The 23,005-nt window shown below is 40.2% G+C and overlaps 1 protein-coding gene across 4 annotated transcripts; it reads right to left on the bottom strand.

The window, feature by feature from the left end:
• Positions 1–568: 568 nt before the first annotated feature.
• Positions 569–21,716, bottom strand: LOC107740161 (BCL-6 corepressor-like protein 1). 4 transcript variants are annotated; one of them, XM_016552497.1, is made up of 12 exons: positions 21,634–21,716; positions 14,367–14,451; positions 11,691–14,273; positions 8,730–8,865; positions 7,033–7,479; positions 6,335–6,543; positions 5,799–6,068; positions 5,019–5,185; positions 4,450–4,595; positions 4,272–4,349; positions 2,379–2,553; positions 569–2,299 (listed from the first exon to the last, which is right to left on the bottom strand). In XM_016552497.1, the coding sequence occupies exons 2-12, from the start codon at positions 14,370–14,372 to the stop codon at positions 1,990–1,992; spliced, it is 4,527 nt and encodes a 1,508-aa protein (XP_016407983.1). In that variant the 5' UTR covers positions 14,373–14,451; positions 21,634–21,716; the 3' UTR covers positions 569–1,989. The 4 variants fall into 4 exon arrangements, with proteins under 4 accessions (XP_016407983.1, XP_016407986.1, XP_016407987.1 ...); XM_016552500.1 differs by lacking the exon at positions 21,634–21,716 and adding an exon at positions 21,181–21,248; XM_016552501.1 differs by lacking the exon at positions 21,634–21,716 and adding an exon at positions 18,423–18,453 and having other exon boundaries at positions 7,045–7,479.
• Positions 21,717–23,005: the final 1,289 nt, after the last annotated feature.

Below are 23,005 nucleotides of genomic sequence, written 5' to 3'. Positions count from 1 at the left end.
TTTCATATAAATGTAATAAGCTAAATTATTCTTAAATGAATCTTCTTTAGCTTAAAAAAGCGCAATTTAATTACCTTCTCAGATCATGGCGCAGATGAAGTAATGTTAATATCTAGAGCCCCCTTGAGGCCAGTGCAGCAGTTTTTCCAGCACAAGTCGAATGATACTCCATGTGCTGCGCTGTTTCAATGAAGATGACATATAAAGGCGATATATGTTGGTATTGGTATTTTCTTTTCCAAAATTCTTAAATAAGCTTTTAATGGCTGTGTGGCGTGGATACAATCTATAATTAATTCAATTAGTGCATTAATATAAAATTTGACTTTGCTTGCAACTGTAAAAATACGAATATCCCTTGTGATTTTTATTAATAATAAATTAGATTGATTGAACATTGCTATCTTTGATCATATTGCTGTTGCAAAGCTTTTATAAAAGCAGTAATCCACGTGAGGCTGGTGTTAAATTGGATTTACTATAGCTAAGTGTGGAAATTTCACCTCAAGCAATGCTACAAACACACTGCAGATCACAAGAAAGACTTGACAATCATGCTTTATTCTGGTTGACTTCTTTAAAAAAAGAATCAAATAAACAGCTCTCCTCTTTCAACAGAGATCACTGAAGCATTATGCCTTCTTCAATCAAAACCAAGTACTTTCTTCACGTCTCGCTGTATTTCCACAAGTAGTGAAACTAAACTCTTATCTTTACATCTCTGTCTCTTCATTTAAATATTTATTGGTTTCAGTTCAAACAAAACTTCATTGATTGTCAACACAAAATCTAGCTTAGCACCAGTACAATAAAACTGTACTTTAGCTTGTTAAAATACTGTTCGCAGTGTGGGAAAACAAAACAACCTCAGGATAAAGGGATCATTATTTGTACATTGTCAAATAAAGCACCAACCATACAAAGCAATTTTCATATATCATTTGTCTGATACACACAAAAAAAGTCAAATATATTAATGACTATTAAATTAAGCACAAACAACAATCAGTGAAAATAAAACACACCACGCGCCACAAAGCACGCTGGAATCTGGTACAATTCGGAGACGACCCCTTCCGTGAGCACTGGAAAGCAGTTCAAGACGGAATCTAGAAAAACGGCTCTAGAAAATCCTTTAAAAAAAAAAACACTCCACGGCTCTTTTTTGTTTGTTTGTTTGTTTACCACTTAAATGATTTCGACCACTTAACTGATATCGGCTGATATCTTAAAATAATTCAAGCAGTGGATAAAACCAACAGCTCATCAACCAAAGCAAAAACGAAGCGACGTCAGATGTCACAGGAACACGTCCTGTGCCTGCTACGATACAAATTAAATAAAGGGAAGGTGTAATGTTTCGGGCAGAGCTGCAGTGGTGCTGAGGTAAGGAGGGCCGGGGTGAGGAACATATGCTGTAGGTTAGGGGGCTTCTGGGAGCCGAGAGAGGCTCGATCGTTTACACAGGAACCATCTGGCCCAAAGGCATTCCTGCCGCTGTTAGCTTGACGTAAGCCTCTTAGCTACACACATTTAGTTTACCAAGATAAAAAAAGACTTGGATTACCACTCCTTCTAAAGGACCGTCAATAACGAACGAACATAAAACATGTTAATGATAAGTTACAACCAGATGCGTTCACCCTGATGTCAAGATATACATATATATTTACTTATACATATAGGTTTATTCAAAAAAAAAAAGAATTATTGAAGAGTGAAAAAACAAAACCCTACAGAAGGAGCCTGAAAGTTGCTTCCCGGTGGAGTCCGTCTCCAGCCTTTCTCCCTGGGTGAGGGCATGGCAAAGTCGCTCCCTAGGGCCCCTTTCATTACTCAGGGGGTCTGTGAGAAGAGTGTCGAGGGGGGGGTAGGACCTTTCTTGCTGATTCTGAACATACAAAGTGCTGGTACGGGTAACAGGCCATCGGACCCGCGCATGACTGCGGACGGCTGCTGACGATCCCAGGAGATGTAGGGCAGGAGTCGCTATCGACTGCAGGGTCTGGCATTGGGCCCTGACTTGTCGTCCTCATCTTCTCGGAGGAGCTGTATGGAGGAGCCTAGCAGTCCCTGTAGCTCTGGTACGCATCGCACCATCTCCACCGTCTCCTCCCCGTCTCCGTCGTCCAGCTGGAGCTCATCCGGAACGATGCACGTTTGACTGACGGAGACCTGCTTCCACAGCTCTGCCTGAGCGATGCTCACCACCTCAAACTGAGGGTACCGGGCCCAGAAAATACGCGCTGACATCTTTAGCCGCTTCAGCACATCCGCCAGCAAAAACCAGTTACAAAACCTGTGGAGAGGAAACAAAGAGTGGCGTTTAGTTAGGTGCTGCGGTGACCGTGTTTTAACGTGTGTCTGCTGTCACTCACCCCTGCATTAGTGATACTTGGACGTGGTAGCAGGGTAGGAGGGGTTCGTCGGAGAACTCGAACAGAAGACAGTCTGTATCGGTGTCTTTCTCCTTCACCTGCTCGCTCAAGTTGTCCACGCTATCTTCCTCAGGCTGAGACAATAGGAAGTCCCAGCAAGGTTCCTGTTCTGTCTCTGTATAAATTAGCAAATATTAACCTCTAGTTACAAACGGTGTGTTTACAGTGCTTCTGCTACCCTCTAGTGGGCAGCTTTGTCACCTAATAGTTGGATCACTTTCAGCTTGAATTAGGGGAAGCTTGGACTATCGATTGGTCTTGCTTGTTATGCCACAATCATCTAGCGATTTGAAAGGAAGATGATTTAAAAAATGAAATACGGCAGGGTCCAAAAGTTTAGTAACATATTGAATATCTAGGATTTAAACTCTAATTTAAACGTGGGAATAAAAATGGAAATTTAGGATTTTTTTTCTTAAAGAAACATGAATATCAACATTATCAGTAAGTTTTGTAAATATTAAAATATAGAATATTCTATTTACAGGTCACTAATCAAAAAAGCCTATTTTGGACAGATCGAACACAAAATGTCAGATTTTCATGCTTCCACTGAAGAAAGATCTCTCAATATAAACCATGCTGGAGAACATGACCATCAGGTTTTGCACTTGTGGAGTCAATGGCATATCAAGTGCATGCAAATACTAATTTAAATCTTCAAATACATTTTTACTCTGATTGTTATGCTGACAGATATGTGTAATGAAAACAATGTTCATATAACATGATAATATAACATGCTTAAAAAATACTTAATGACAAAAATGTAAAATACAAGCATTTTCACTAGTGGTCTTTTCAACCCCATAATACATTGCTGTTCAAAATTTGAGGTCAGTAAGATTTATTTCTAAAGTCTCTTATGCTCACCAAGGCAGCATTTTTTTAAAATAAAAAATACAGTAATAATATTGTGACATGTTTAATACAATTTAAAAAGATTGTTTTATATTAAAAGAAAAATCGTATTTTTTTCAGGATTATTTGACATTGGATTATTTAATTCTTTTGATGTTCAAAAGAACACCAGGGGCCCTATTTTAATGATCTAAACGCATGGTCTAAAGCGCACGGCGCAATTGCGCTTAGGGTGTGTCCGAATCCACTTTTGCTAGTTTAAGGGTGGGAAAAATGATCGGCGCGCCCGGCGCATGGTCTAGAAGTGTAGTCCCTATTCTCTTAATGAGTAATGGGTGTGTTTTGGGCGTAACGTGCCATAAACCAATCAGAGTCTCATCTCCATTCCCCTTTGGCGGGTTCACTATTTACATGGCGGAATTTGTCATTTTTAAAAATGTTTGTGTGCTGCTGCACGTCCCTGTGTGTAATAAGCAAAGTGTACGCACGTTGTGCACCCGCCTATAGGCGCATATTACTAACACGCTCTTTAAATAACAAAGAAAAAATATTGCGCCAGACGTTAGACCAGGTTTTTGTTGGTCAATGGCGCAGTCTATTTCAGTTGCCTCAAAATAGCAACACGCCAGCAATGCGCCTGAACACACCTCGTTTTCAGACCAGCACGCCCATGGGCGCACAAATGGGCGCAAATGCATTTGCCATTTAAACAACGTGGCGCAGGACATGAAAATGACAACTGCGTCGGGCTGAAACTAGCAAAAAACACTTGCGTCGCGCCTGGCGCCGCATTGCACCGAGTGTATGATAGGGCCCCATTACTGTATTTGAAACAGATTTTTTTTCATAATGTAAAAGTCACTTTTGATCACTTTAATGCATTGTTGCTCAATAAAAGTATTAATTTCTTTAAAAAAAAACATACTGAACCCAAACTCCTGAACAACAGTCTAAGCAACTTTAATTTCTTACCAAATACAGAGCTACTGTAGAAATCCCACTGTAGTGTAGGATCTTGGTCTGTTCGTCCTTCTAAATCAGTGAAGTACTCTGTAGATAAATACAAAGACAGTTTTATTCTAAATAGTAAACATTCAAATAAACATTAAAGTTTAGCAAACATGTATGCAAGATTTTGTAGCCATTTTACCTTTGAGGAAAGTTTTCATTCCGGGACTCTGGGCTAGTTTAACTGCGGTCTGACCAGAGTAAGTTGCCAGTGTGGGATCTGCCCCATGATTTAATAGCATCCAGACGGCAGCCAGATTATCAGCTGCTACTGCATCATGAATTGGGCTGCAAGGTTAGCAACAAGTTAGTATCCTGAAAATTCTCTGTCTAAAGTTAAGCTTATTGTTACTGCAAATGGACTGCAATGAAAAAGGTAAAAGCTCTTACAGGAAATGGTAGGAGGAAGAATAGATTTATATGGTAATTGGACAAAGTTTGTTGGACACATTGTAGCTGTGGGTGGACATACAAAATCTTATTTTGTACAGATTCTGATACTAAAAATACATCTTCCAAATCTAATGTGGCCCATTAGCTACCTACCATAAAACGGTGTCATTATGTCATTATACAATTAAAAAAGCAGTAGCCCAAAGCTGTCTATGGGGATGAACAGAACTTGGTGCCTTTATTTGAAATTAATATTTCAAGTAACAAAGAAGCATTGATTCTGTCTGTATCATATCCTCAATGTAACCCGCTGCTCACCGCGTTCCATCCTGTGCACTGCAGTTAACATCTGCGCCATGCTTCAGCAGCACCTGTACGATGTGCGTCCAGCCACGTGCACAGGCCTCATGTAGTGCCGTGTAACCCGCGTTGTCGCGACGGTTCACCTCTCGCACATCCTTTTCCAAGCAATATAAAACCACATCCTGAAAATAAACGTTTTTATATGTATAATGAACTATTGATCAAACAGCAGATGTTGATGTAACACAACAAAAAAAACAATTCAAATTACCAAAATGTATATATTTAGGGCTAATCAAATCAAATTATTTAGGGTTTCCTAAAGTGGGGTTTGCAAGGTAACTACAAAGGGTTTGTGAACTCATGAAAAGCTAATAAATAAATTAAATTTAAAAATGTAAAAACAATTAAAAACATTTTTTTTATTTAATTCTAAAACATATTTATTAGAAAACAGTTCTTAAATTACTAAAATATTAACTTAAAATCGCAGGGGATACTTTGAGTAAATATTTTAGGTCAAAGGGTTCAGCTGACCAAAATATATCAATATCTGCTGTCAAGCCCCCAAATTAAAATAATTCAAAGATAATGCATTACAATTAACAAAAATGTACAAAAAAATACAATTTAAATGTCATAATTATGAATTTAACATACATGGGTTTTTTTTATATTTAATCATATTGGATTAACTTTATTGAACTTCATTGTACACTCACTATAAATATTAATATATTTAACAGTTAACATTTCAATGTCAGTTAACAACCAAAAGGGTTATGAATGCTTTACCTGGTAACCTAATCGAGCAGCTCTCTGTAACAGCGTCTCTCCTGCATTCTTATTGACAATCAGTCGACGGACTTCTGGAGGCACTGGACGGCTTGGAGTAGTTTCAGGGATTCCTGATTTCCGAGCTGTTCCTTTTTTACCAGACAGTGGTAAGTTTGACTGCTTGGGAGAAGCATAAGGAGGAGTTGGGGTTTTCTTGGCGGCTGGACCATCCTCATCTGAAATGAGGGGCCCTGTGCGTTTACCCAAGCTGCCTTTCTTAGTCTTGAGCTGAAACAAAGACATAAAGACAAAGAGAGTCATGCATGAAGGATGTGATATTCAGGGGAGGACAACTGTTACATGGTCCCGCCTAATAAAAACAGCTGTTATAAGAAATCCCTTTACGGTGACTCGAAATGCCACTAGGGGGCAGCAGAAGACTAACTGAAAAGATATATACCTTTGCGAGGGAATAATCCCTTGAAATCTGAAATTTCAGTTCAAGTGCTCTAGTTTAAAAATGCTTGGAAGTTTGAAAAGATGCTTCAGCTAACCTTTTTCTGGTCGTCAGTGTCACACAAGTGTTTACTTTTGAACTTCCTCTTCCCTGAGGGTTTGTCGTTGGGCTGTGTGGCGGGTGGGCTCTCTTGAGGTCGTGCTGAGCCCGAACGTGTGAACAAGGTCCGCCTAGGGCTGATGTCTGGACTGGGCACTTCGCTGTTCAGTGTGGCACTGAGACAAGGGTACACACCCATCTTCTCATCTGCAATGGCATAGACTGACATTTCAACACCAACCTTATTGTTACATCATTCCTAACACAGCATAGAGAGATGGATATAACTCCACTGAATAAATTGCTTTCAATCATAAAGAAACTTCTGCTTAATAAGACTTGCGTACCTAAGCCCTATTCGGACAGAACCAATTTTTTTTCAGAGGTCAGGTAAATTTGTGCTTCATAGTCATACTTTGACCTTCAGACCTTTAGTAAAACCCCATCCAGACACTGGACACTCCTATTTTAGTAAAAACTACACAGATTCCATTTTCAGTATCCTCTATTAATAGTAACTAAAAGGATTTTTTTGTAAGTTTAATATTGCTCCCCTACGGGAAATTCATTCAACATTTATTTTAATTATGCTACCCTCAACTGTAGCACACAGACTAAATATCAAGACCAAGAAAGGCAAAGACAGAATGACGTTCTCAGCAAAATGTTCATCAGGCATCAGACATCTTTACTCACTAGTGGCCTCACCATCTTCCACACCCAGCTTCTCCTCCTCTCCATCTGCCACCTTATCTTTCTCTGTGATGTATTCCCCGTTCTGATATTTACGATTCTTGCAGCGTTTCCTTTTCTTTATTGAAGAGGTGTCTCCACGCTTAGTGGGCCTATTCTTGTCCGCATCCACCTCCTCAGGCAGAGGATTGATTCGAGGCCTGCCGCGGGGCCGGCGGACTGGTACAGGGGGTGGTGTAGAGGGGGGATCGAGAGGGGGAGGAGTAGGTGGAGTAGCGAAGCTCCAGTCTCGGAGCAACGCTTCATCAGTCCGTCTGCGCCTTCGTCTCAGCCGCGGAGAGGCCTCCTCCTGGGAGTCTGACTCCTTACTAGGCCAGCCTGGACTGCTGAGAGAGCTTGAATCTCTGTCAACCTGAGGACTTCTGCATGGACTGTTCTCTGAATCTGTGACTGGTGACAGAATTCAGAATTATCCATGAGAAACGCTCTGATATTTGGGAAACCATTCCATTGTCTTATATATGACAAAAGCAAAAACATCTCACCCCAAAATGTCAAATCGGTCATTATTTACTCTTCTGTCGCTTCAAACCTGTATTTTGATATATTGTGGTGAAATCTTTTACACAGGTCTTTTCCATACAAGTTTGCAGTGACCACAGCTGTTAAGCTCCAAAAATGACAAAATAAACCCACCAAAGTTGTACGTTAGTTGTTTGCTATATTCCAAAATTACACTAGGTATGATTCCATTGACCTATTTTAATGAGCATTTTGGAATATCGCATAAAAAAAACGCTGGATGGAAAAGCCAAGATGCGCATAAATTCTAAAAATGCGTATAAAAAACTTATGCGCACAATTGAGTAGGACAAACTTTATCCGATAAGAAAAAATGCGCATAAATGACGATGGAAACACATTTACCGAATAAATTCCACCTTGCGCATCAAAAAAGTCATGTGACTTTCAACGATGGAACGGGATAACTTGACTAACCAGCGGACCGATCTCATTGAACAGCATCTGGAATGTTGTTTTGGTTGTTCTGAAATGCCTGAGCAAAGCCTGTCATCAAAGTATTTCTGTATTATTGTCTTAAACGACTGCGTTCCAAAACAGCAGAAATCCACCTCCGAAAGCAATGACTGCATTCATTGCATTTCACCTGCTTGCACTGAGGCTCAAGTAATTCATCATATATGAAAATTATTATATTAAGTGGCTTCTCCTACTTTTCTTAGTGATATATAGTGCCAGTTTATCAGGAAGTGACGATTTTGTTCTCTTTGACTTGTTGAATGGAAACTGTGCTTTATACGCAAATGTTTTATGCGATATTCCAGTTTTGCACACAAGTTAAATTTTAATCTTTGGATGGAAACGCAGCTATTGAGTTAGCAAGCTGAACTTGAGAACCAGATCAGTGCATGAATTCTTTTGAGCTAGAATTCAAGAAGCAAACTGATTCATTCACGAATAAGAGTTCACCTCACTGACTCTTCTTTTTTCATTCTTTTTTTTTGGCCTCTTTTGTCACTTTTGGAGATTAACAACCAGGGTCACTTCGACCCAGTTCGACTTGTAAGAAAAAGACCTGCATAAAAACAATTTTCTTTTAATACAGAGGATAGGTATGGAACGACATGAGAGTGAGTAAACGACCAACCTATTACTTTAACTATGAGCTGGATCAGTACCTATTTTGTTTGAGTCGGAGTGCTCCATATTAACTGGACAGTTTTTCCCTTTGCGAGTCTTTCCCCCTACTTTAGAGGCTGAGCTTGTTCCATCTTTCAGCACACTTTTTCCCACTCCAGGCAATGCATCTTTCTTCTGATGAAGTACAATATAATGTGTTGAACAAAATTAAAACAGAACATTTTGTCTTTCAATAACACATGCATATTTGTCATTTAGATTAATGGCTATTTAAGCAAAGCAAAAATTTCACAGGAATCTAATTGTCTATAAACCCATCACTAGCTCATAGTGGTAATGCCATCATCTCTCACCAAGTGCTTTCACTGGGCTTAGACTCACGCAGCTCATTTGCACAGCAGACCGCACGTCACTAGGCTACTCCCACAATAATCACATGTGAACTATTTTAATTTCCCTCTAGAATTTCCCAAAAAATGTTCCATTGTGTAGCTGAATTGTGTAAGTCAATACACTCGGTTTCAAACAAAGTAAAACCACAAGATTTAAGCATCATGTTAACATTAAACTAGTATGATTAAATTTGCAGTTATGACCATATACCTGTTTACATGGATAAACCACCAACAGGAATAACATTGGAAACTCATAATCAGAATAACTCCACAAGCACTTAAAAACAGAATAATTTAAACTCTTGTAGTTAACAAAAGACAAGCTTCCCATTTCTGTTTTACAATCCTCTAGCAATGTCTTGGTGACTTTAAGAGCAAACTGACTGACAAATCAAAATGACCGACTGTGGTACAAGATTCTGTCAATACAGGCTAACTTATTTTTAATAGTCTGTTAAAGCAAAGGTGGCTAAGTCTAATTCACTTATATTCTCTACATTCTAATGCAGACACACACATACACACACATATATATATATATATATATCAAAGGTCATCAGGGGTCAAATTTGGCCAGCAGGCCCTGTTTTGGGCATCTCTGCTTAACACAGTTATGTCTAGACATTAGACTGCATGAAGGCTGAGCATTATGACGATATATACAGAATGTTTGAATATGGCTCAAACAATAAGAATTCACTCACACTACACTAGGGTGACCATACGTCTTTTTTCCCCGGACATGTCCTCTTTTTGGACCTAAAAAAATGCGTCCGGCTGGGATTTCTTAATCGCCCCTGCCGCTGAATATCTGACCATTGCCGCCTGCTCCCGCAACATGTGTTTCGCTCCTGCGATTTTCGTGTCCACTCCTTTAAACATTCTAATATTATGTATAATTTTGGCGCATCAGGGAGCCGCTCTCAGAATGAAGAGCATTTATTGGCGCATCAGGGAGCCGCTCTCAGTATGCAGAGCATTTAAATCTCTTTTGAATGAGCGTTCGTGCTGTTCATTTTCACTTTCGATTTCGCGATCACACGCACTCTGTGTAAAGGGAGCACATCTTACAAGATCAGATATTTGTCAATGAGTTCAGGATCTGTTGAGCAGCAAATACTCCAGCATGGTCTTGTCAGTCATCTCTCCTTATTCTCGACCTGTGATCAGTCAAATCTGACTCTGGCAACTCTTCTTGGATGCAGGGTTGCCAAGTCCGCATTTTTCCACAGAATTGGGATACTTTTAAACTGTTGCCATGGGTTAATTTTCCCAAGTGGGTTAAAGGTTTGAAATATTGCATAAATTACATTTGACTGAAATGCTTGTATTGAAACATTTTGCATTCTACCTATGATAAAACTTTCATGGACTTTTACATTAACTGTTCCATCCTGGTGGAATGACCCACCCAACTCAATCCAAGCAGCTGAGTCCTTAATCATTTTCAAGAAACAGCAGAAAACACATCTCTTTCATCTTCATTTGACCCTCTAACTCTAGCACTCTCTATTATAATGCTAATTCTAATTTTATCTGCTTGTTTTTTTTTTATTAAAGAAATTTGACACTCTAACATTTGCACTCTATATGCATTCTATTTCATTCTAACTACTTGTTTTATTTAAAAAGACAAAAAGAGCCTTTAACACTAGCATTCTCTATTCTTTCTACTTATTTTCTTTTTATTTATTATAAATAATGACCTTCTAACGCAAGCATTATCTATTCTTTTTCTGTTCTATTGACTTGTTTTATTTTTATTTAAAAATGACCCTCTAACACTAGCATTCCCTATTCTTTTTCTATTCTATCTACTTGTTTCCTTTTTATTTATTATAAAAACAAAACAAGCAAACAAACATAAAAAAAACCTTGCTATGTATACTTTTAGGCGAAACCCTGCCCACAAACCCCGCCACAAACGGTTACTGACACCATGCCTTCTTTCTTTGCGTGCACATTTGGGCGGCATTACGCAAATATTTTCACATAGTGAGGTAGATATGTGGGGCGTGTTAGAACGAGCCGTTTTAGTGGGGCGTGGCAGATTCTTAACTTTGATAAAGAATATCTCTTTGGTTTTGAGACTTTAGTCTTTGCAACTTCAGGGATCTTATCTATGCACAATCAGCTTGTAACACTCCAAAGAGAAAGGAAAACTTGAAATCGCATATTAAAATTTTAATTTAGTTTTGTTATATTTCAATTTCACAAAGAAACGTGGAGCAATAGCCAAATAAAAGGACACCTTTTCATTTACTGAATAATGTCTTCAATCTCATTTTGTTAAAAAAATCGTGAAAAAAATCATATCGTGAAATCAAAATCGTGAATCGAATCGTGAGTTGAGTGAATCTTTACATGCCTATTTTAAACCTATTTTTTCTTTGCTTAATTTATTGCAGAAATTACTATATTGTCATATATTTCCTTGTGACATTAAAATCACTCATGCTATGATATCAGATTTTGGTCATACTCCCACACTTAGACTGAATTACGGAAAATTTTAATGTAATCAATCATGGCTTATGCTATTGATGCAGATCTATTACAAAGACTATAATAAAAATGAACCACTAAATTTTATACAAAGCTTACCTTTTTATGGGAGGGGTTCTTCTTGATTGATAGACTGTCTTTATCTTTTTGCTTCTTAGTTACTGTCTTTTTTTGCACTTCAGAAGGTACTTTCTCCTTGGCAGGCTTTTTCAGGTTCTTCTGTTTGGTGGCGGATACTTTTCCTTTGGAAGGTATCTCCTCTTTGGCTCCATTCATTTTTGCCTCTCCTTCTGCTTCTGTGGTCTGGCTCTGAAGGAGGGATAAGGCTATCCCTTCTACCTTAACATGAGAAGAAAGCTTCCTCTCTGATGCCTTCTCCTCTTTTGCTGTCTCATCCTCTAACTGTTGGGCCAATTTCCTTTCCTTCCATTCTCCTTTAACACTGGGAGCACTCCTTTTACTAGGGGTACTAGATTTCATTTTTTGTCTACCATTGGATGCTTGATTTTCTGTCTGTTTTGCCTGTTTCTCTCGTCCCTTATCCTTGGGCACAGGAACAGTTGTGATCTCTGGTCTGCTTAGAGCTGCTATGGCATCCGTTTGTGGAGAGGTTCTGTCTGACTTGATGACCTGTCCTTCTATGGCCCTGAAAGGGGGAGAACCAGCAGTAAGGGTCTGCTGCAACGTGGACTCCTGACACCTGTTCTGCACGCTGGCTACCTCAGGCCTCTTGGATCCCACAGTAGACAGATTACAGTAGTTCTCACCAGTAAGCGCAGTGGTCTCGAGAGTTTTCTGCTTCACTATTGACTCAAGGTTAGACAGGGGGGATCTGGCCTTCTCCCACTTTTCATCCTCTACTTTAGTTGGGCTTAAGTGGGAGTTATGGAACAGGGCTCTCTCACAACCGAGGGTGCTCTTCATCTTTGGGGCTTGAGTCAGACTTGGTCTCTTCTGCAGGGATGTTCCTTGGGAAAGAACACAAGGTGGCTGCCACAAGGATTTAACTGGAGGTGTAAACAGGGTGCCTCCCTTTCCAACAGCATATTTATGGTGCGGCTGTGAATTTGCTGTAGCACATAATTGGGTGGATAAAAAACCTTGTCGAGTACCTGTCGAGAGTTTTCCACCTTTATTATGCTGGGCACCTTTAACAGCAAATGGTGCTTTCCTCTCTCTACAGACCGGCTGCTCTCCTTGGTCAATGATGGAGATGGTTTCCTGTTTGGCAAATGTCTGAATATCTTCAACAAAAGCAGCACATTTTCCATCTTTGCTACGTAAAGTAGATGCTAGAATGGGGCTTGCCACTCCTACATATGTACCAGGGAGATTATTCAAGGAACCAGGAGATGAGCCTTTGGCCCAGGATGCGTTGGGTTCCAAAGCATGGTGATTAGTTCGTTTTGAAGATGATTTCTGAGTTGCACCATTTCTTTGGGTGTCATATGTACTGGATGATCCAAAGGAAGCAGAATAAACCTTTTTTGGACCAGCAACATTTTTCTGATGAGACTCAGCAGAATGATGTTCCGTGGCCAACAATGGGCTGTTCTGAGCATCTTTAATGCTTTTTTGTCGCTTGGACTTTGCAGACAGATCAAGGGGCACGTCCCTTGACTCAACGGGGCAGGAAACATTGTGCTCCACTGGAGGGGACAGAGTTTTTGGTTTCAGATATGCCAGCGAGGTTTTTTCGGTACCTCGGTACGTCGAACCTTTTTCTACAAGGCTAAGCAGCCGACTTTGAGTGGTGATATTCGCAAGAGCTGGGCTGCAGCAGATGGCAGCAGTGGGAGAGATGGTGTAACGGGTTGGTGGAGCCGAGCCCTGCGTGGCTTGCTGCACTGGAAGGGCTAGAGCTGGGGCTGCTACAGAAGACATTGTGGCTTTATGCTCAACTCCACCTTGAAAGCCCTTGGACAAAGAGTCACACCTGACTTTGGATCCTGAAGACTGAGCCTTCTTCTCAGCACCAGGTCCTCTCCCCAAGGAAAAGTGATACGGGTATGTTTTGAGCATAGGTGTCGCACTTGAACAAGAGCTTTGTGCTGTGCAGTCCTTTTGAAACTGGCTAGCAGTGGCTTCCCTCAGTGCTGCAATCTGACCTAACCCTGGTGGCAATGTGATCTTACAGAGAGGAGAAGAAAAATTAGAGGGGGGAAGAAAAGCAACAGGCTGGCCGGGTTTAAACAGCGTGGAGCACTGGAACCCCAATGGAACGCTTATCACAGGCTGTGTTGGTGCTGGTGTGTTAGTCTTCTTGTTTAGGTTTATACTAGAGTGAACAGAGTTCACAGGGTCCTCTGCGATGACCTTTTTACCACAAGGCCACTGGTGAGTGGAGTAGATGCCAGCACCGTCAATCTTGCTTTTGGAAACCTCAGTCCGATCAGACAACGGTGTGCTCATGGGATCAGTGCTGAACACACTGCTGTGAGGTTGGGAGGGGGGAACTGGGGGACAATGATTTGAATTGCTGGCTTCTGAGCAGACGTCGGGTGTTTTGCAGTCTGTGGTTGCCCTCAGCTTGTTCTGCTGACTTTGAGGTATGTCACCTCTAAGTTCAAGAGGCAGTGTCTGCTGTGGATTCCCCACCATGCTCTCAGACACCTGGGTAGGGGCACTGCTCTCTCTGCTCACTGTCCCTCCATCTCCTACATTCATTGGTGAGGGATCCACCTGATCAAAAAAACAGGAAGTTAAGTTTGACTTAGGGGGAAAACTAAAAAGATCATGAAAGAGGGGGGACTATAACAATGAAATATATGTTACCTGCATAGGCGTTTTCTCAACACATTACTCAGTGTGTGTGGACAAGTGACTTTTTATGGGGTTCTCCTCTGGTTAGTGTATAGTTCTGTAGTGGAAATAGATAATTATCAGCTTAAAAATTGCTCTGAGCATATAGAATTATTTCCAACAAAAAGAAATAAGACGTTTAAATGTTTAAAAGCCTTAAATCTATCATTAAACAGAACATACCTAAGCTATGATGTTGATTTTCACTCATTTTCATTTAATAATTTTTTCTTTAATATACTAATAATTGATTGCAGAAGATAAATGTTGTGCAGTTCAGCCAAGGTCAACTCAGAACTCATTAATTAAATCAAATGTAAAATATAGATTGCCGTCTACATTACACATTGCAAAGAGGCATTTGAACTAAGAGGCAACTGAAATCTTGTTAGCGCATTCATTAAAAACGGTTCAGTTGATTATGCATTCACCTGACATTCATACAACTGATAATGCCTATTAGTAGTGCAGAACTACATGCATCATGCACATTACTTCAAGAAATTTTACAATTATTTTGAGTGATATAAAATATTGCTTGTCACCAAGTTAGGGTTTTCAAAAATCCTTTCAATTTGTCAGAAAAATAATCCAACTGACTTGACTCAAAATGACAAAAATGAACACTTCTAAAATTTTAACATAAGATGGACATTCATGAGCTTTAATTATGATTGATGAGAATGTTTGCAAGTTTTATGTCTCTATCCCTGTAATCTGACAAAATTGACACTCTAACCATGAGGCCACAACATCACTTCTCTTGCTACAGTCAGTGATATGAGACAGGCTGGAAACTTCCTGTGAGTAACAGAGGTTTCCTTAGTCAAGAATGTCACAATTTCCTTCAGACCACTGCTTGAGTAGGAATAGATATTATACATACAGTGTTCAGATTTAAATAACAGATTTTAAAAGAATACAATTATCTGCTGCTCCATATTCCTGCAATTAACATTTTTAATTATACATTTGAAAAAACAAGCTGTCATCTTCTGCTGTAAGAGAGACTAAATTGTGAAAAGGCTGAGTTTGACCTGTGACTCTCATTCATGAGCTTTAATTATGATTGATGAGAATGTTTGCAAGTTTTATGTCTCTATCCCTGTAATCTGACAAAATTGACACTCTAACCATGAGGCCACAACATCACTTCTCTTGCTACAGTCAGTGATATGAGACAGGCTGGAAACTTCCTGTGAGTAACAGAGGTTTCCTTAGTCAAGAATGTCACAATTTCCTTCAGACCACTGCTTGAGTAGGAATAGATATTATACATACAGTGTTCAGATTTAAATAACAGATTTTAAAAGAATACAATTATCTGCTGCTCCATATTCCTGCAATTAACATTTTTAATTATACATTTGAAAAAACAAGCTGTCATCTTCTGCTGTAAGAGAGACGAAATTGACTTGCTCACAAACTCGGAGAGAGTCACAGGTCAAACTCAGCCTTTTCACAATTTAAAGTATGCAAAGGGAGTGCCTAAACACCAAAAACTCAGTTAAACTGAGACAAGCAAAAACCTTGGCCTCCACAGCTGAAGGGACAGTTTTCACAGCAACAACTTCCTCTTAACCCACATTGCATGTGACGACTGGGTGGTCAAAGTCTGCATACTCTAATTCCCCCTTTTTAAAGAAGCAGAGCAATACTGATCAGATCCCAAAACCTCACACAGCGCAATGGAGCGGAACGGTTGAGTGCAAGAGAGGCCACAAATGCCAAGGGTTGAGAATAAAGGATGCAAGGCCATGCAAAGGTTGATGCTGTTTTTACTGCCTCATTACTACATCAGTGGGACAAACTGCAGTAGATCAAGACAACATCAACAGAGCAGGAAAAAACAGAGCAACCATTAATGTGATGCTGGGTCTAACATAGGCGCTTTACTCTTTAACGACATATTAGATAAAGGCAAAGCATCTCATGTCCACAGTCACAGAGTGTGCGTTACTAAAATGTTTGCTTATAATGAGGTGGTCAAGCTGTGATTTAATCTAATTCCAGTAGCGCTGTGTGTCGGGCCTTGCAAAACTCCTATCAGAGACCAACAGATCAAATCAATATACAGGGTTTCTACACTTTTTGACAAATTAATTTCCATGACCTTTACAGTCATGCATTATTAGTGAATAAGGATTTAAATAAAAATTGTGGTGGTAGATTCCATTTCTGTCAGATAATAGCTTTTCAAATGAATAGATATAAATTATCATAATTATTTTTGTACAATATGAATGTCGATGCTGGTTCTACTACATATAGGCAATGTGATATTAAAACAAACTCACTATATGTCCATGACTTTTACTAATTTTAATGACTTTGCCATATAGCTGGAAATATCAATTACAATTCCTTGATATTTTCTGGATTTTCATGTTGGTGGAAACCCTGAATACAAAATCAAACCGAATGATCTGAACTCGAATTGAAGTTGCACATTGTTGGATTCGAGAAGAAATCACCCCGATGTCTCTCGAGGTTGTGTTCTTAATTTAAAAAGAATGACATAATTAAGACCAGATATTACTTCAGAAAATCTAACCGCATACATAACCATCACAATTAACCAAATCTAAATACATAAGTCTCAAACGCAAACAACATAAACATAGTAAACTCTTGTTTCGCATCAGAATGCAGGTGAGCGCAGCAGCTCCACGTTGTCGATACAGGTGACAGCTGTCTTAAAATACGAACTGCTTATCTTTCTGACTTCAAATGAGATTCAACTGATGTCGATGCACTTAAAGTACCTGTCTTGCATAACCGAGCCGTATAGGCCTTTAGCGAAAGTCTGATGATTGGAAAGTTTATGATGTGTTATACCCGTGATTATATCTGCTGCTAAAGATAGATTCTATCATTTTCGTGCAGACATTTTCATCTTCAGGCATCTCAATTATTGAAAACGCAGGATCAGTGGGAGTGGGAGCCCGTGTTTTTCGTCAGCCCTCGTTCTTTTGATCGGGGTTACCAGCGCAATGATAAACGGAGACGAGGAAATAAGCATCGTCTCTCCTCTCTAGACTGGAGCTCAGCACACTCGCGGTCTCCAGGTCAGTCTGCCGGAGCTCCGCAGCCCGGAGCTCATAAATGCACAAAGGAGGATGATGCAGAAAAGCAGTCGATGACCAGCCGATGTCACGTATCCACAGCAAGCTTAATATGAGGATAGAGCATCGTCCTAAAACAGAGCAAAATGTTTGTTTTTCCGACCAACCCACTCGCTCGTTCTAGCTGGAGCTACTAAAAAACCGTATCACACAATACCAGAGCCTCTCAGGTGACACGAAACGCCTGCTGAAATGGGAGTCAGTGATAAATATCGCCGATGTTCACCCACAAAAACAACCAAATGTAGGTCCCGCGATCGGGGATTAGCCGAAACAGACGTTTTCTTTCGCAGAAAGAACCGAAAGCCTACACGGTCTGTGTGGCCACAATGTAGTCAAACTAACCGACGCGTTTACCGAATCCTGTCAAACTATGAAGTGACCGTTGGTTTTTCGCGAAGCGCCAGCCGAGCTATGACGTCTGAATTAGAACTCGAGACAAAATACACGGCCAGAGAAATGTCACGCGCACATTTAGGTTGGATGATATCTCGCTCGCGAGAAAGCATCGTACTTTGGCTGTCTCTCTCTCCACGCTGCCCTCGAGGAGTGTTTGGAAACTAATAGGGTGGCTGAGTTTCCCGTATGCTCCTTATTATTATCGTCACTTGTGCTGCGTGACACGCGGGGAGAGCGTTATTTCATACGGAGCAAGGTGTACGAAACTGAAGGAGCGATTTTCAGATCCCTGCGCAGCGAAGTCTCCCCTCTAACGACTCGGTCTGCATTACTCTGCCACCGTACGACACGAAATGTTTCCATAGTGGAGCAGCTCCAACAATCCAAGTGTTATGACATGCCACGGCCCCAGAACCGACTCATTCCGTCTATGCAACCCTGAATAATTCCAAAAGGCAATTAGCGAGCCCAATAACGATGTCAGATTGTACAAACGTGCACCAACCCGTTTGACCGACATTTGGAAGATGTTGTAGTGCCCCGACATCCACGCCCTGACCGCGTTCGCCCTGAGAAGGGAGGAGCGAGGACTGCAGGTCCCAGCATGCACCGCGAGAATCCAGCCGCTCAAGGGGAAAGGGGATCGCAACGGTGCGCTAAACTGCAAACCCTACCCGAGTAACAAAGTGAAAATACACCCTCTATCTCAATTAAACCGTTGCTCTCGGACCCAGTACGCGAGGGTCGCCGACTAGCACGTGCGTGTTTGTATTATCTCGCTTTCAAATTCGCACACGTGGGCCGGCACAAAAAGAGTTGAGACAAACATCGCAGCGGAATTAATAAAAACCCTGCTCGGTCTCGAACTGTTTCGATAGAGCCACGAGACTGATGTCCACTACAGGACAGCCGAGGATCGATCGTCAATAGTAGGTGCACATGAAGATCCTCACTAAAGGTGCACACACTGATGGGTCGAGATGTTTATATTTCCAGCCTAAATTAAACTGATTCTCAATATGAGAAGCCCCGACTTCTTTGTTAAAACATGCTGCATAACACAAGAAGATCTTTAACACATGAGTTAAATTTAAACAATATCATATAGCCAAAGCTGTTTTAGGTGAATGGGAAACATGCTTAAAAGATTTTGGGATCCTCAAGTGGATTTACCCTTTTTAACTTCTCAAAAGCCCACCACTGACCTTCAACTTTTTTTTTTGACAGGTGACAACTAGCATCAGCTGTTGCAAAATATCTCTGGAGCTTCAACAGTGCTGGATTGTTACTAGGTTACTCTTCAGATGATGTTGAGCAAATGTTATTGTTATTTTTCCTGAAACATCTGTGAATCCATTGAGTATCTTAGCAGTTTCCCTCGTTTGAAGGCTAAACCGCGTCGCTTATTATAAGAACAAAGAGTGAAAAGTTTTGTTTGATTATTTCATGCAAAAAAAAAACTCAGACATACAAGAACCACCTTGACATAACATCATTAGAAATAAGTTAATTAGATTTGGTTGAGCTCATTAAAATGGCCTGGCTTCAATTTTTGACATTCAAATAGGATAAATTCACAATTTATTTCTAATTATTATGATAAAAAATCATGCCCCGAAAACAAGAAAACTGATCATAAAGGTTTCCCTTTTAAGTAAAAGCACAGGCTCTGTAAGGATATAATGGTAACATCATTCTCCTTTGTATCTATAAAGTCTGTTCTTGTCATATTTCAAAATTAGTTCAATTTAAGATAATTTTTTTTTCTGCCTGTTGTGGTTGTCTCAAAATAATCAGTCACTTTTTCAGCAGCGATGCACAAACAATCTGGGGTTATCTTCCTTGTATCAAGACAAGACAATGGACATGATGATAGCTAAAACAGGTCCATCAGCTGTCCAGTAGCCATTCGCTGGCTTCTTTGATCTTGGATTTAACAAGCAACCCTTAGTTTTCAGCCTCAGACACTGTGCGTTGTAAGATACACAGTGTGATTCAACCTGTCAGCCAAACACTCTTTATTACAGTCTTTTTTCTGCTTTATTTAACATTGTGATATTCACACAATTGCTTATTCACAAAATATTTAAAAAATTGCACCAACATCATGCAAACCTGCAAAACGAAAATATGACATATTCCACAATTTGATTTTATAGGCCTATTCCACCAAACAAAACAATAACATCTTTCCAACCGATTAAAGCACCTTTCAGAGCACCACAGTCAGATGATGAAACTGACTTACAATATTCATCACTTGTGGTCCAACTTTTTTTTTTCTGTTTAAGCCCGGTCTGTAAATCACAATGACCATAATGTTCAGAAACCAATGTATTGTAATAAATATCTCAAGACCAAACCATTGTCACTGTCCCCGCCTCAGTTATTTCTTCAGATGAAGTCTTACTGAGCAGCACAAGATTACACATTGACTCGCAAAGTTACCTCAAGCTGCCATTTGAATGCATTTGGCACCGGAGATTCGCCAGACCATGACATTATGATTGAATGACTGCGTAATACAGCCTATAATCCGGTGAAGTTCTGTTCAATTAGGGGACGCTCATACGTTTGATAATTATCATAATAATAAATAGACCTTTATTCCGACAGAAAAATGCAGCGAATGACACTGCATCATCATCAGACAATAATATTACACACATTTCCCGTATTGCTCCTCCTGAAACACATCTACGCAAACAGATGTGAATTTTAACATTTTGAGCCGATGACCTGTTTTTGTCATAACTGCTCCGATGCAAACTGACCCCATAGACTGCGCTGAGAGCATCACGTCTTCTTAAGGCTCTAACAGTGATGTTGCCATAAAAATACAGGGTATTAATTGTGACTGCAACATATGAGGCAAGGTAATTATATCAGACAGGCGCAGTCACTGCAACGAGGACTAATTGCATTATTAAAAGCTAAAATATTGTAAACAAGACGAACGTGCCACACATGCTCCTCTACACGTGAATGCACCATATCTATCTATCTATCTATCAAGCATGAAAGCTGACACATTAACGCGTTAACATAAAGGAAAGGCCTACTGACAGACACTGAAAAGTTTTACTTGATTAGTCTCAATTTCCAGCCACCATTAGCTGCTTTAAACAGGCCTGAGGTGACTGCAAATGAGCGTCATCGCTTGGGCAACATTTACAGCTTAGTTTCAAAACACAATTAAAAAGAACTTGCACGGGAAATGACAACAGAAAGGCCGTGCAACAGTGCAAACTGGGGTGTCTGACCGGTAAATGCTCCACTGCATGACTGAGGTAATGTCGCAAGGGTGGGAGAGAGCACATGAAGTGGGCAGGTTGAGGGGATGCAAAAGATATCCAAACTTATTGCACCGTGAATTAACGCGTATTTGCGCGATGCATCACTTTTCGTAGGCTTTAACGCACATAATGACATTGGCTGTTGTGATCGAGTGCGGTCAGTTTAGGACACAACATTATCCATATATTTTCAAATGTTGCCGCATGTTGTCTTTGCACTGTATTAATCCATCAAACCGTTTCGGATAGTTAGATCTCGTCATGACAGGATGTTAGGACTTTGATGCACTCATGTACAAGTGCAAAGTTTAGAGAGTTGACTGTCGCCCTCCATTGCGTTGTGCAATGCCCCCTTTAATGCCCCCTCGCTCGCCAGTATAGCGCCTTTGTTATTAATCGCATGGAATCGCGCCGCCTTACCTTAACGGCCCCAAACTGTTTTCCTATGCCTCTGAACTTGACGTATTCATCCAAATGCAGGGGGAAGTGCCTGTGCCTGTTGTTTTTGTTACCGTCCGATAGTATGATTCAGTGGAGGATTTAACACTGTGAATTTTGAGTTTCTCCCCGCGATCTTCCCTCATCGCCGCAGCAGCTGGAGAGGAAAATCGCGCACGCTGGGTCCTAAAGCCGGCCTCTTTCCCACAGGTGACCAGGCTCCGTAGCCGCGTGCACTGGTTACGAGCTACGCTCCTCTGGCTTCCTCCGGGGTCCTGTCTGGTTAGAGCTCCTGCAGACAGCTAAACAAACTTGGCTACAAGGTTGGAAACAATTTATGGGTTGACTAATTTCTAAGATTTTCACATGCGGCCATTTATATATATATATATATATTTAAAAAAACTCTGATAAAAGGCTTTCAAATGTGACCCCTTTGTTCGTTTTTTTCATACAATTCTGAACTTCAAATAACCATGTAAGGAACTGCACTGTGGTTCCAGATGCGATAGATTATAGACTGGGCCAGTAGGGCCCCAGACTGCCAGGGGCCTCCAAATAAGCAAGATAAAACTGATAGAGAAGTGAAATAAATTAAGAAATCTGAAACAGAATACTTTATTGCAGCTTTAATGTTGTCGTGGTACCTTGTTGCAATGTTTTATATACATTATGTGTTCATATTGTAGGCTAATTGCAGCTTTATTTCTCTTATTTACAGTGTAATTTCTCATTATTTGGACATTACATCTCACATCTGCAACAAGAGGGAGCTTACAAAGAAATTTGTTTTAAATACCTGCTACGTTAAATAGGTTCTTGTATTGATACAAACAACAGCAGCAATTAAATAGTGCAGTTATTTATTTATAACTAACAATGGCATAGACTTAATTTCCAGGGGGGTAAAAGCAATTAGTGACTAATCGTCATTTTTTTTTGTGCGTGCATTTGAGACTGCACTATCTTAGCTTTTTGGCTATGCTGTAAAATCAGGGTCTTAAAGCGAGTGAAACCAAGCAGAAAACTTTGCACATTACACGGGCCTGTGGTAGCAGGGTAATTGCTTATCTTTCAGAAACTGAGAGGTGTTAAAGAATTCAAACACTAGGGGTGTAAATGAAAGAAATTGCCATGATTCAGTGACTGTCTTTTGCAGTTCTTTACTCTGGTCCTTTTAATCTTTATGCAGAACCCCCAATGCCTAATTACCTTACATACAATATTTTGTTTTTTATAATAACTTGACAAAAAAAGGTCAAACCTTTGTCAAACTCTTCAAACATAAACTCTTATTTGACATAAAGCAGCCAAAATAACAGAAGTCTAAGCTTTCACAAGAATGCTTATGGTA

Source organism: Sinocyclocheilus rhinocerous, unplaced genomic scaffold (genome assembly GCF_001515625.1).
Source record: "Sinocyclocheilus rhinocerous isolate Xijiao unplaced genomic scaffold, SAMN03320098_v1.1 scaffold584, whole genome shotgun sequence".
NCBI classification, from domain to species: domain Eukaryota; kingdom Metazoa; phylum Chordata; class Actinopteri; order Cypriniformes; family Cyprinidae; genus Sinocyclocheilus; species Sinocyclocheilus rhinocerous.
The sequence above is the reverse complement of the archived record's forward strand: the minus strand, read 5'-3'. Positions and strand labels throughout refer to the sequence as shown.